This window comes from Colletotrichum gloeosporioides (genome assembly GCF_011800055.1).
Source record: "Colletotrichum gloeosporioides strain Lc1 chromosome Unknown consensus_84, whole genome shotgun sequence".
Lineage (NCBI taxonomy): Eukaryota > Fungi > Ascomycota > Sordariomycetes > Glomerellales > Glomerellaceae > Colletotrichum > Colletotrichum gloeosporioides.
The window spans coordinates 208,989-222,803 of record NW_025544729.1 but is presented as its reverse complement, the minus strand read 5'-3'; the positions used below and the strand labels follow the sequence as shown (position 1 = coordinate 222,803).

General features: G+C 54.9%; 5 protein-coding genes across 5 annotated transcripts; 4 read left to right on the top strand and 1 right to left on the bottom strand.

Moving 5' to 3' along the window:
• Positions 1-934: 934 nt before the first annotated feature.
• GCG54_00002133 (Protein kish-A) lies at positions 935-1,332 on the bottom strand (the record flags this gene model as incomplete). Its single annotated transcript, XM_045402230.1, has 4 exons — positions 935-955; positions 1,020-1,101; positions 1,163-1,272; positions 1,330-1,332. 4 exons carry the CDS (start codon positions 1,330-1,332, stop codon positions 935-937), a joined length of 216 nt encoding a protein of 71 aa, XP_045258592.1.
• A 487-nt stretch (positions 1,333-1,819) lies between these two features.
• GCG54_00002132 (Transcription initiation factor TFIID subunit 13) lies at positions 1,820-2,429 on the top strand (the record flags this gene model as incomplete). The annotated part of the gene is made up of 2 exons (XM_045402229.1): positions 1,820-1,880; positions 1,948-2,429. 2 exons carry the CDS (start codon positions 1,820-1,822, stop codon positions 2,427-2,429), a joined length of 543 nt encoding a protein of 180 aa, XP_045258591.1.
• A 1,585-nt stretch (positions 2,430-4,014) lies between these two features.
• On the top strand, positions 4,015-5,448 carry GCG54_00002131 (putative transport protein; the record flags this gene model as incomplete). The annotated part of the gene is made up of 1 exon (XM_045402228.1): positions 4,015-5,448. The coding sequence occupies one exon, from the start codon at positions 4,015-4,017 to the stop codon at positions 5,446-5,448; it is 1,434 nt and encodes a 477-aa protein (XP_045258590.1).
• A 1,285-nt stretch (positions 5,449-6,733) lies between these two features.
• On the top strand, positions 6,734-8,377 carry GCG54_00002130 (RuvB-like helicase 1; the record flags this gene model as incomplete). Its single annotated transcript, XM_045402227.1, has 4 exons — positions 6,734-6,877; positions 6,937-7,704; positions 7,770-8,101; positions 8,245-8,377. The coding sequence occupies 4 exons, from the start codon at positions 6,734-6,736 to the stop codon at positions 8,375-8,377; spliced, it is 1,377 nt and encodes a 458-aa protein (XP_045258589.1).
• A 2,562-nt stretch (positions 8,378-10,939) lies between these two features.
• On the top strand, positions 10,940-13,171 carry GCG54_00002129 (Mating-type protein a-1; the record flags this gene model as incomplete). The annotated part of the gene is made up of 2 exons (XM_045402226.1): positions 10,940-11,240; positions 11,424-13,171. 2 exons carry the CDS (start codon positions 10,940-10,942, stop codon positions 13,169-13,171), a joined length of 2,049 nt encoding a protein of 682 aa, XP_045258588.1.
• Between the last annotated feature and the right edge of the window lie 644 nt (positions 13,172-13,815).

The following is a 13,815-nucleotide window of genomic DNA, read 5'->3' as shown; positions in this document are numbered from 1 at the left end:
AGAACATTCCGCTGCAATCCTGCAACCCCATCCCCGCCAGCCGATGCCTCTCGTCCGGCGGTTTGTTTCTCAAAGACCATTGCCGTATCTCTGAGCGTACCTGCCGACGCAAGAGGACTCAAAGGTGATGCGGCAGCAAAAGCAATGAGGCTTAGGCACAGACAAAAGAAAATGTGACCTGGACACGGCGCTTAAGTGAGAGTCGCCCTTCGTGGGATGGTTGATGGGGGTTTCAGGGTCGCCGTCCAGTACAAGCACTGCCCCCATCATCTTGCATCAGACGGCTAGAAAGCAATATGTTTGTCGTGCTGCGTCTGTGTGACATACCTGCAGCTGGCATCACGACTTTGATCCAAGTCCTTCGGCGAACCCGATAGCGACTGGGATGGGGCACACTGGGCATCTTCAAACGGCCGAAAGGAATCCGCTCTGGCAAGAGGAATCCAACCAAAGATCATCTTCAAAACGGCTCGTACAGTCCGCCGGTGAAACTGGACTGGCCTGGTTCCTTTGGAAAGTTGGCTGTATGGCTGATACGGAACCACACGCAAGACAATAGCTCGTTGTCCAGGACGTACCATGCTAATCCCTCAACTTAGAGCTTCCCAATCCTGTCGTTAAGGGCGAAGGACTTTATCGCATCTCTGAAGAAACATGCGCGAAACATGCGCGACATGGGTGATGACGTAAACTCTTATTATCCTTGAGACTGCCTGCCTGACTCTAGGCAGAGCGTTCTTTGTACTCCTGCGATCATGACACGGGCGATATTGGCCCGAAGATGACTGCTTCTTTGCGCTTCCTGTGCCTCTTCTACCAAAGCCGTAGCCGTATTCATTTCCCTAACCAACTCCGAAACCATAGGACAAGTCTTCATTTTTCTCGACCGCCTCCCCAGCGAGCCGAGTCGTGCGTGATCGTACAGGTGTTATATTTAGTTGATGAGCATGGAGACCTGTTTTACTCATCTGTCAGTCAAGTCCGAAGGGCAGACATGTCGGTAGAACAGGGAGACTTACCGCCATGACGACGCAGCATAAGCTGATGTACGGACTTAAACGCTCGCCTACCCTGGCGAATTTCCAAAAGATGCCCATGAAGCTACCGAACGATCAGCATTCTCGTCATCCAGCGTGTGTTCTGTGGCGGGCATCCTTCTTACCCGTCCTTGTTTCGGTCCATCATGGCGGGTATGAGCTGGTGGATGTATGCGCATGTGCAGACGAGCAGGAGGATGACGAGGAGGAGAGACTGGAAGTTGAAGAGGGCGGTCTGGAGGGACTTGTTAGCATTCGTCGGACTTGTTCGTTGGATGCGACTGCGACTCACCATGTTTGCGACTGTTGTCCCTCTGCGCAGGAACTGGCGACGTAATTGACCTGGATGCAAATGGATGGAAGGTCGCGATACCAGAGCCCAAGGGTACGGTACGCTCTCCTGTCCGTACAGTGGACAAGGTGGCCCGGAGATTTACTGAGCCACACGTGGCTCGAGCTCTACCTTAGCTCCGCGTCCCCCGTAAGGCAGCACGGCAGCACAGGTATACTTGGGCGCCACCCCCACAGTGCAAGTTGTGGAAACTGAGGCTGAAGCTGCCTGCCCTGTGCGTTGCGCAGTCTGTCACCGTGAATTCTCCATCTGGAGTTCGTCCTACCTCCGCCAATTTTATCCTCACGATTCAACCTCCACCTCCTCGACCTCACTGCTCGCGTCTACATCACGAGCAAACAATTTGAAACAATCAAAGACCTGCGCGACTCTACACTAGGCTCAAGCGATACATCCATCAGCGCGCATCGATCACTCACGACTGCCCATCATGGAGCCTCGCGCCCGCGCTGCCAAAAATGTTGGCAAGATGAACTTTAGCCACAACGAGCGTACGCACATTTCCCCGCAATTCCCTCACAGCAAAACCTCCAAGCTAATACGACTGCTCCCTCCTAGTGGCTCAGTTGCTCTACGCCCATGGCGACGTGCGCAACCCCCTTCCCGAGACCATCCGCGTCCTCGACGAGATCGTAACCGAGTTCATCCAAGGCATGGCCTTCGAGGCCACCCGAGCTGCCAACTACGCCGGCCGGCAGAAGGTCAAATATGAAGATTTCGAGTTCGCCTTCCGAAAGAACGACGCGTTTCTCGGCAAGGTGCAGGAGGTCTTTGAGAAGAAGGGCGAGATCGACTCGGCGAAGAAGATCTTCACAAAGGACGACGAGGCCGTCCTCATGAAGGACGCAGCGGACCAGGAGGGGGGCAAACAGTCAAAAGATAAGGCCGTCAACGGGCAGGGCGATGCCGCGAGCTCTGCTGCCGATGCTGCTGCGAAGCAGGAGGAGGAGCTGGGCGAGGCAGATGACGATGCCGATGCAGAGAGTGAGATTGCGGGACGACCAGCCAAGAGGGTCAGGCTCGACGGCGACGCAAAGTGAGAGTTGGAGGTGGCACGGCGATTCGATTGTTGGGCACGGTGCATAGCGACTGGCGTTTTGGATCAACGGCCTCGTATTAAGTCTGAGGACACATGGGCAGAGGCATAGGCACATGAGGCATGGCATAATTGATAATTCTTGGGGCTTTGAGCAGCGTGCATCAAATCATAGATCAGGCAGGCCGAGTTTGACATGACGCCGTTGAAACTTTTTCGGCATAACGAAGCGAGATCTGAGGTGGTTTCCACTTTTGACCAGGGTGTATCACGATCTTTGACTTGGGGAAAAGCGGCCGAACCCCGCCGACCTTAATTCAACATGCCACAGCCGCCATACCCTCGCATGGCATTACAACAAACAACTTGAAAAAGCAGACGCGAGGTCTCTTCTTGCACACAATAAGGTTCAGCCGCTTTTTTAGTACAACCATGCCATGCATATGTTGGACTGCAACCGCAAGGTAGAGCGGTACGGCCTTTTGCCCGTTTCCCGAATCGGCACCGGAGCCGCTGCTGTCGGTAGAAGCTTCACGCGTGACCTCGCCGAGAAAGTGGACTACCTCCCACAGCACGCGACACCCCGGCCACCAGGAAGCCCAGGGCTTTTTCTCAGGTAGCTGTTTGTTCCACGGTCTGCTGGGTTGCATGCCGCACACTAGCTGGCGATATCGGGGAGAAGGGAGGGAGGGGCGAGACCTGGCGGCAGGTGACGATGCAGCTCTGCTGTCGCAGCACACTCTCTGTTTCTCGTCTCGACGGCGCCTCGGCGGAAACAAAAGGTCTGGCCGCGGGCCTTCCTCCTGCAGGCTATGGTATGTTTGGGCAACTCAGAAGGAGCCGGTAAGTCAAGGTCAAGCTAGTGATGTTGGTTGGCTCCATTATCTCTCCGCGCAGGCGCGGAAGCCAAAACGAGTGGTTGTGGATGACCACCCTCGAGAATCTCTACCTTACCACGCCTCCCCATCGACTCCACCCATGCCGCTCTTTTTCCTTCCTCGCCCATCCACCCACCACCTGAACTAGGCACTTCTGCATTCGTTGCTTCGGACTGCTGGTGACTCGTCCATTGCGTCTCTCGCCCATCCCATTCTCTCCCACACAGCCCTGTCCGCCCGGCCTAGTGGTCCACCACACTAAGGCAGACGGCAGCAAGATGCGCAAGGGTGGTGGGCTTGAGGGGTGGCACACCGCACGCAATAGGCCGCACGTATTTCGTCCTTTTCTTGTCTTCCCGGCGTCCCGGCCCTTGGCTTTGGGAAAGACCTTGACTGACTGACTGACTGACTGACTGACTGATTGAACCGAGAACCGCTGAAGGTGACCGACAGACCCATTCATTATTCCAGCCTCCCCACTTCCGATGAACGATGGGACGTCCTCTCTTTGATTCTTCACTACACCCCGCTTCCAGTTGTGTTTGAATTCTCTCCGTGATCTTTTCTACTCGAGATATCACTCCGTTCTCAGAGTTGAAACGTCTAGTCCATCCTCCTGGCCTGCTTCACTTCACTACCCCACCGCGCCACCAGGAACCTCTTTGTACTCTACGCGGCCTCGACTTCAAGACATGACTTCATCTAGCCGTCATGTCTGGCCCGAAGAAAAACGATGATCACTATGTCCCTCAAAACCCCAGGGTGAAGACACAAGTCGAAGATTCTGAACAAGACACGTATGGATCATTTGACAGAATGTCGACAGACAGCAAATTATCTTGGTCGCAAGACCACGGAAAGGGCCTCGACCTGCCCGACCCCGGATCTTTCCGATCATTCTCAACAAGTCCTTTTCAGAATGGAAGAGCCTCGCCGTTGTTGGGTGGATCAGAGCTCCCTACGATACCGCAGACACCACCGACGCAGGGGAAGCTATGGCGGTTCTGGGTCATGAACAAGGGCGTCGTCTTGGTGGCTCTCTCGCAGCTGTTCGGTGCTCTGATGAACCTTACAGCGCGGCTGCTTGAGCTGGAGGGAGAGGGGATGCATCCACTTCAAGTCTTGTTCGCCCGGCAGAGTGTCACCATGGTCTGCTGCTGCGCGTACATGTACTGGATGAAGACGCCAGATTTTCCGTTTGGAAAAAAGGAGGTCAGATGGCTTCTCATCGCCAGAGGAGTGAGCGGGTTCTTCGGCATCTTTGGCATGTGGTATTCGATGATGTACCTCCCTCTTGCTGAAGCCACAGTCATCACGTTCCTGGCTCCCAGCGTTGCGGGCTACGTCTGTTACATCGCGCTGCGCGAACCTTTCACTAGAGCTGAGCAGATAGGAACTGTCATAGCCTTCTTCGGCGTTGTTCTTATTGCTCATCCGGCGTCCCTCTTCACTGGCGATTCGACCTCCTCGGCCGCTGCCACCGCGCCGGAGGATTACAATGTCACAAACGGCACCGTGTCAACGACCACCCTGCCCGGCCTCAACCACCAGGCCACGACGGCAGAACGCTTGACAGCCATCGGCGTTGCCATACTTGGGGTCTTTGGCGCCGCTGGAGCTTTCACGACCATCAGGTGGATAGGCAAGCGTGCGCACCCGCTTATATCCGTCAACTACTTTGCGACGTGGTGCACGATCGTATGTGCCGTCGTCCTTACGATTGCACCGCTTCTCGAGTTTGAGCAGCCGGCTCTGCGGTTCGCGCTGCCCCACTCAGGACGGCAGTGGCTGTTCATGGTGTTGCTTGGTGTGTTTGGATTCATCATGCAGTTCCTTCTTACCGCTGGACTGGGTATGGATCGCTCAAACAGGGCCAACGCCATGGTCTACACGCACATGCTCTTCGCGGCAGGTTTCGACCGGTTCATCTTTGGCAACGTCATGGGGTGGATGAGTTTGGCGGGATGTGGGCTCATCATCGGGAGCGCGCTTTGGGTTGTCCTGATGAAGAGCCCGCCGCCACCTAGAAGGGAGTTTATGGTGGACGTTGAGGTTGCGAATGTGAGGGATACCGAGGCTGTACCGATGCTGGCGGATATAGATGGGGGTAGAGACGAAGATCTAGAACTGGAGAGGGCACGATGATACCATGATAAATATACTATATGGAATGGGCCTGCTTGGAAATGATATCTGGTTAACAAGGAACATGGGCAATGGTTACCCATAGAGAGGTGGTGCATGCTTCCCCCTCATGGCTGGGACATGGAGAATTACAGATATTCCGGTTTGCATGAATGAACATTTTCAATATCTCAAGGCATTTGAGCCCGATCACCAAGAGTGGTGCTGTTTTTCCACTGATATTAGTTGTCTTGATCGGGGGGTCACTTATTTTCCAGCCTGTTCATTACTCGCTGTCAGAGAGGCGAGAAACAGTCATCGAAAACTTGTTGAGCTGTGATGACTTGCTGAGCTTCGATCACCACCAAAGACTGACGTATCCAGTCCCCTCGAGCAACGTCATATGTCATAATGTCAGGTCGTCAACCGATGAAGGGACACAAACGTGGTGCCAAGCACGGAATAGGGGTCCTATCCCAAGTGCAGCCCCTGGAATTCCAGGCGCGCGCGTTTGCGCCGGCGGGTACCTAGAAAGGACCACGATGAGACAAGTCTCGACATTCCCGAACGCGGGAGAGTACACAGAGGAAATTGTGATTTGAATCATGTTTCCAAAAGAATACACACTTGGTGACAAGTATGGTGCGACCTTGGATTCTTGAGAGAAGAATGCAAGACAGTGGACGACACGCTGTGTAACAATAGACGCCGTTTCGCCCTGATGATCAAGATCCAGGTGCCTACAGTAGGTCATCGTGGGCCCTCAGCGGAAGAAGCCAAACGCTAGGCGAGATGAGAAGGGATGGATTTCCTTCCGTGACCCCAGTACATCCCGCCTGACTTCCGTCACCGGATAAGGTCTCGGGTCCGGGTATTGATGAATGCCCGTGAAGTAGTCATTTTCTGTAGTTTCCTACCCGCGAAGGAGTAGAAATTGACAGCTCTACACTAGAATTGTCTGAATCGGAATTGAATGCTAAATCCAGACGGACAGTTGGATGTGAATGATATGGAAGGAGGTGCAAACAGGAAGCTATCCCGAGGTCACGTGTGGGGCCAGGTTCCCAAAGTGCCGGCCGGCGCCTGCACTGTGCGCCTCAGCTTTGCAGGGATAGAGTGAGGCGCGTCTCCCAAAATCTTTTGGAAGCTTCAACCAAGCCCGTCCAACGCCAATCAACCCCCATCGAAGCCCGCGAATTCATTGCGACCGCAACGCCATTCCCGAACGCTCCGCTACACCAATTGCAGACGAAAGCCTTGATACGCGAATAATTGACCCCCGGCAACCGACGCCCCCGCCGCGACGATGGTCCAGATCAGTGAGGTTAAGGGAAACAGTCGCGAGAACCGCACTGCTGCCCACACCCACATTAAGGGCCTAGGATTGAAGCAAGATGGCACGGCAGAGAAGCAGGCGTCTGGTTTCGTCGGTCAAACCACAGCAAGAGAGGTCAGCCGCATCCCTCGTGATTGCGCAGCGTAATTACTGACAGATCTGACGAATTTTAGGCATGCGGTATCGTAGTCGATCTCATTCGCGCTCACAAGATGGCCGGTCGCGGTGTTCTGCTCGCCGGTGGACCTGGAACAGGAAAGACGGCCCTTGCGCTTGCCATCAGCCAAGAACTCGGAACCAAGATCCCCTTCTGCCCGATTGTTGGCAGCGAAATCTACTCGACAGAAGTAAAGAAGACCGAGGTGTTGATGGAGAACTTCCGCCGCGCAATCGGCCTGAAGGTTCGGGAAACGAAGGAGGTCTATGAGGGCGAGGTGACAGAGCTCACTCCCGAGGAGGCTGAGAACCCTCTGGGCGGATACGGCAAGACCATCAGCACACTCCTGATCGGCCTGAAGAGCGCGAAGGGACAGAAGAAGCTGCGGTTGGACCCGAGCATATACGAAGCCATCCAGAAGGAGAGAGTTTCAGTGGGAGACGTCATCTATATTGAGGCGAACACTGGTGCCTGCAAGCGCGTGGGAAGATCAGATGCCTATGCAACCGAGTTTGATCTTGAGGCCGAGGAGTACGTGCCCATCCCGAAGGGTGAGGTGCACAAGAAGAAGGAGATCGTGCAGGATGTTACTCTTCATGACCTCGACGTCGCCAACGCTCGGCCCCAAGGCGGTCAAGATATTATGAGCATGATGGGACAGCTGATGAAGCCCAAGATGACCGAGATCACGGACAAACTGCGCGGCGAGATCAATAAGGTGGTGAGTAAGTACATCGACCAGGGCGTCGCAGAGCTTGTCCCTGGCGTGCTTTTCATCGATGAGGTAAGCGGAACTTTCATGTCCTGTCTGACGCGAACTGAGACCGGTGGATTAATCTTCAACAACAGGCGCACATGCTCGATGTCGAGTGTTTCACGTACCTGAACCGGGCCCTGGAATCGAACATCTCTCCGATTGTCGTGCTGGCATCCAACAGAGGAATGGCCACCCTTCGCGGTACGGACGACATCGTCGCGGCGCACGGCATCCCTACCGACTTTTTGACCCGTCTTCTCATCGTTCCCACGACGCCCTACCAGCTGGACGAGATCAAGCGGATTGTTCGCATCAGAGCCACGACCGAGGGTGTGCCTATCACCGATGCCGCCCTGGACAAGATTGCGGAGCACGGCGTTCGCATCAGCCTGCGGTACTGCCTGCAACTGCTGACACCCGCCAGGTAAGTGAAGAAATGATCGTTTTCTTGTTCCTGCTGCTTGCTTCCCACCGCTTTCTCTTACTCATCCCCATGCGGTTTCCCCCCTCTCTTGAATCGTGGATCGACCGGCTAGAGTGAGACATCCGGGCTAACCCCAATGAAAGCATTCTTTCCAAGGCAAACGGCCGCAGCCAAATCGATGTCCAGGACGTGGCTGAGTGCGAGGACCTCTTCCTGGACTCGCGGCGCAGCGCCAGCCTTCTGGGCAGCGAAAACGGACGAGGTTACATCTCGTGAGAGGAGTCAACAGAGGCATGCTTGTTCGGTAGGATAGAGAGTGAGAGGTCACGGTCCCCCGTTTAGTTTCTCGGATGAAGGATGGCGACGGCGTTGTAAAAGAACTTGTCACATTATCGAAGACCAGAACAGGTAATTCACGGCGTTTCATTTGCTGTGATAATTTACGATGATGATATTCCGTGGGAGATACCAGCCAGTTGTCTCAGTCGGGTCCGTGAGAGCCAAGTTGTGTTGTTGAGTTTCCAAGGGGCGAGTAAACGAATGCCGGGTGACATGTTCTCTGGGCCACGAGCGACGAGTGATTTCCCGTTGGTTCCCATTTCCTTGTCTCGAGTTGGCCCAGACCCCCGAGAAGCGAAAGTGGGTGGGCGAGATGGAGCAACGCTGTTTGCAAAACAAAAGCCCAGATGAGGAAAAAAAGTAGGGCCGCCCTCCCGATTATAAGACATTCGCAGGCCGCGAACCAGAAAAACAATACCTAACGAGAGACATCCACGCACCGCCCGATGCCGATGCCGCCTTTAGCCCAACCAGAGGCAATTGGCAATGGGGAACTTGTAGGTAGCCAGCCCTTCACCGCGTCTTCAGTCTCCCGTTCTGAACCCTGGTCCCACATCTCATCCCATGGTACTCTGGCGCTCATCATCAGAGACATCACCAACGCCAAACGCATGGTGTCCTTGCCGATCAAATTTTAAAAACATTTCCAAGAAGACAGGAAGAAGAACCCACTGGAACGAGGAATTATGGTAAACGCCTGGGAGTGGGTTCTCGCCTTCTTCCCTTTCATCACGTGGGAGCTGCTGTTTCTACCAACCTAGACTACTTTCGGCCAGGGGTGGTTGTGTTGGTTCGACGTACATCCCATTGTCTTTGTTCTTTGGGTGGGAGCGCGGGTTTTGATTGAACATTCCAACCAACCTACTTGCATTCATTCCCCTTCTTTCACTTATTCTTTCCCTTGCACTGTTCTCCGCCTGGCCCTGGCACACCACACCCATACCACACCACCACCGCGGACAAGCGAGGTCATTGTTTTTGACGTCTCACAGGGCCATCGGTCTGCAGTCGGTATGCATGCTTTCCTTTGAGGAGAGGCTGGCTGATGGCAGGGGATCTCGGCGCCGTTAGGTGAGGAAAAGCAGGGGGCCAAGGAGGAGAAGGTAGCCGCGCTCGCCGCGGTAGATGTTGCAGTAGTACCATCAATTAGTAGTTCGCCGACCTAGAAACATCGTCTGGTAGGGGACCAGACAGAGAGAGAGAGAGGAGGAGGGTGTACGTGCGGTGTTGCCAAGCCTTTCCTGAATTGCAGACGACATGAAAGGATGGAATTCTTAAAATAACACCCAAGAATAGGGCTGCTTTGAGTGCTGCATCTCCCTCGTCTGTATCTCTCGACCTGTATAATTTCCCCATTCTCAACCTTTAAGCATGACCTGGGCAGGGTAGTAAGGTCGGGGGGTAAGAATTCTTCAAAGCCCGTGGCCTTGCGCGCGGTGTGTCGCTCTGGTCACCCAACATCTCATTATCCATCTTTCCTCGCCTCGTCGCCGCTGCCGCCGCGTCTTTCTCTCCGCCTTCTTGTCCTCCGCTCTGCAACTTCGGACTTGGACCCGAAGGGAACCTATCATTTTGTTCTCCGGGGTCGCAAGAAAGGGGCCAAAACGCATTGCCCATCTGCTTTTCCCCAGTTGCGAACGGAAAGCACTGGTGGACAGAGTGAGTTGAGTCGTCCCGGCCACGGAACAAACGCTTCCTCACAAAGGAGCTCTACCCTCATCTGCAACAGCTTGGGTGCCGGCACATTCCCGAGACATTTCCCCAAAGCCATTGCTTTCCTCTCTCGTCCGTTCGTACGCTCTCTGTTCTGTTTCTTCATTCTGATCGTTCCTCTCGAAACCTGCTGCTCCCTCCCTCCACTTCTCTTGCTGCTGCAGCTGCTCCTTGCCGCGCCTTCTCCGTTGTCGTTGCTGTTCGTCGTCACCGCCGCCGCGACAACAACGTACCGCCCTGCCCTCACCCCCGATGTCCTTTCTCCCCCATAATGGCAACCGTCATCTTTGAACATAAGGTCATTGAGTTGGACGGTCATTGTCTACCCCGTCTCTGCTGAATAGGTAGCCGCCATCTCGAAACCACAAAGAAGACGTACAGAACGGAGCGAACAATCGTCCCGACGAGGGGAGAGTAAGAGAGGGAATCTCGCCTGTCTTGTCTCGTTCCAGTTCCCCGATATACCTCTCCATCTGTCTCTCACGTCCTCCCAAACACTTACTGCCATTCTTCTTCGCTCAAGCTCCCACCCACCACCTGTCCCGCCATCTCTTCCAAACCAAACCAAACCCTGGCATCCCGTCGTGTCTCTCACCGTATACAACGTACACGCCCCCCCGTCTGTCGCTGCTATCCTTCTCCAAACGCCCCTCTCCGAAGCATGGTGTAAGTCCGAACGTCGCATAGCCAAACCAACCAGCCGAACCGACCGCCATCTACCACCTGTCACCGTTTCCACCACCACCACACCCGTTTGCACCTCCTCCCAACCTTCCAGGTCCCAAGATGGCAGATGTGATTTCTACTCCCAGACCGCGGCGGTCAACCTCTTCTTCTGGGGACAACTCTGCCCAGGCGACCATGGAGCGCAGAGCAAGCCAGGGGACAGACGAAGGACCTGACTCTGTAAGCTCAGCTGGTAGTCGAGCAAGTAGGAAACGCGCTGCTTCTATTGATGTTGAGGAAGCAAACAACAGCTCGAGGGCGAAAGAGTACAGCTTGGAGACAGGACCGATGGGCGGCGAGGGCAGCAAAGACTACATCTGTCTATGCACGCCCGCTCTGAAAGTTCCAAGGCCACGCAACGGTGAGTTCGACGCCCGCTTCCTTTGGTTCCTCCTTCGCCATCCTTTCGCCAGAATATGCCGACGCTCTGTCGCAGACGCATTTTGAGACGAGAAACTCGGCAGACCGTCTTTGTTGTTTGATTCAAATCGGCAGCTGGACACTTGTGCAACGCCTGTTGGCTAACGCTGCTGTTCTTTGATAGCCTTCATCTTATACAGGCAACACCACCAAGCCCAGGTCATCGCGCAACACCCAGGACTTTCCAATCCAGAGATATCCAAGATCATTGGCGAGCAGTGGAGGATACAACCCGAAGACGTAAAGGATAGCTGGAAGAAGCTCGCAGAGGAAGAGAAAATACGACATCAACGACAATATCCCGACTACCGATACCAACCAAGACGCGGTGGACGACCGGGAAGCCGGTCGGGCCCATCCTCTGGAGGAGACACAGGACGTTGCCCCAAGTGCGGAGGCAGATTCATCGCTACGCCCAGAACGCCTTCAACACCGTTTGTTACACCGACTGCAGCAAAATCAAGCATGCCTCCTCACCATTCGAGAGATTTGCGGGGGGGCGGCGGTGACAGCGAGCAGCTCCGCCATGCTTTGCCTGGCGGTAAACAACCTATGCAATACCAATACGGCAACTTGCGAGACGTCGACGAAGAGTATGAGGCGACCTCGCCATCGCCGGAGCTCAAGCGGCGCCGCTTCAACGCTATGGGCCACTACCAAGCCGTCCCGTCACCGGGTCCGTACACTGGACACCCTCTATCGAGACAGCCCCGATCGTCGCTGAGCATGCCGGGAACTCCGCCTGTGCCGGGTTACGGACCCTTGCCTGGCCCCTCTGCCCTCACGAGGTCTGGCCACGGCGCCATGGCGCCTCCTCCGCGCCCGCATCACCCTGGATACGCAGGACCGAACCGCGGCTCTGCCTTTGACGAAAGCCTTCGTCTGCCGCCTCTGCAGACCCAGAACTCCCCGCCGCTTGGCAGGGATGGCGACACGAACGACCGCCCAAGCGCACACCCGGCCGCTGGTTTGGGTATTGCAAACTCTCGAGACGCCTGGGCGCAGAGCATTGAAGCCATGATTATGACGATACCTTTTCTGAGCAAGCTGAAGGTGCTGCAAAAGATTAGCCCGACTCTGGCACCGCCAGGCCCTACCAGCCCTGATATCGAGACCCGTGGCGCAGTCATTGCCGTTGAAGGGGCTGATCCGCGGCAGCTGGAGCAGGTCGGCACAGCCATCCACCGGTCTCTGTTGGGTCTGACTGAGATTGACCTGAAGATCTGGAGCGAGGCACCCACCACACCTATCTCAGTCATGTCTGCTGAAGAAGACACCAAGATGAACGACACCGCTTCCGTCTCCAGCAGCAGAAAGAGCAGCCATTCACAGCCGAGTGTCCAGGCATCGGAGCTGTTCTCCAACTACATGCAGACCATGGTAAGGTGGCACGAGAAGTCGAGGGAAATCGTCAAGCACATCACCACCAAGCCAGCCTTCGGACTTGATGATCATCCGCCGAGCAGAAGAGCGTCGGAGGGAGAGGTGCTGGTTGGCTCGAGGCACAACTCGATATCGGTGCCAGCCAAGACGCCTATTGCGTTGCTCCCTGCGGGCTTTAGCTTGACCATCTCGGACAAGTATGCTTGCATGATACCCATTTCCGACTCGTACGCCCCTGTCGACCATTGGCAATGGATGTCAACCCTTTGGAGAGGTGTCATTGGCCCCGACCTCGTCATTTACGTCAAGACTGCAGCGGAGGACGAAGTTGCCCGAGGAGGTGCCGTGGAGTTCAGAGGTCCCGGTGTAATTGTGGTCAGGATTGCGCACGGCAAATCACTAGACGAGAAGGCTGAGCGGCGCATTTGTTTCGAGGTGATCGAGTGGATCCGAGGAGCCAGTTTCCAGGAGGGATTTGGCCGAGGTTGACAACGGCGAAAAAAGCGAATTTAATGATTTGATATCCTTATGTTTCGGCGATTTGGTCAGAGTTGATTGTCGGGTTGAGACCGTTTCTTGTCTTATTTCTCGACATAGCGTAGGCGTAGATAGGAAAATAACGAGCCGTCATGATCGAATGAGTCTTGCGAAGAGTCCGTTTGCAACCAATCACGAGAAGTCGACATTGCGGGAGGATGGTGATTTGCATGTAAAGTGAAAATCGATCGAACTGGAGGACAGGATTGTAGCATTGCGAGCCAAGGGCATGATTCGCACAGAGGTTCGCGCTGATATGCAAGCTCAGAGGCGCCAGTATGCCATGTCAGGGCAAGTAAGACAATGTCTCTGTCTGAATCTTTGAAGGCCGTTTGCTGCTTTGTTATGTTGACTGTTAGTGCTGTTTTTCTGTATTGTCTGCACTGCGGAGCTCACGGACTTGTGCTTGTTTGTGCTATGCTGTTTTATGCTATGTAGGATGGCCAAGTAGGTATGATATCGCACTGTATGGACCCTGAGCTGCAAGGCAAGGTAGAAGTACGGGCCAATCAGGCACAAGTTTCAATTGACATACATCACCCCAGCATAAGGTAGCTCCAATTGCCCCTGCAGCTGGGCGCCGCAGCAAGCTCCGG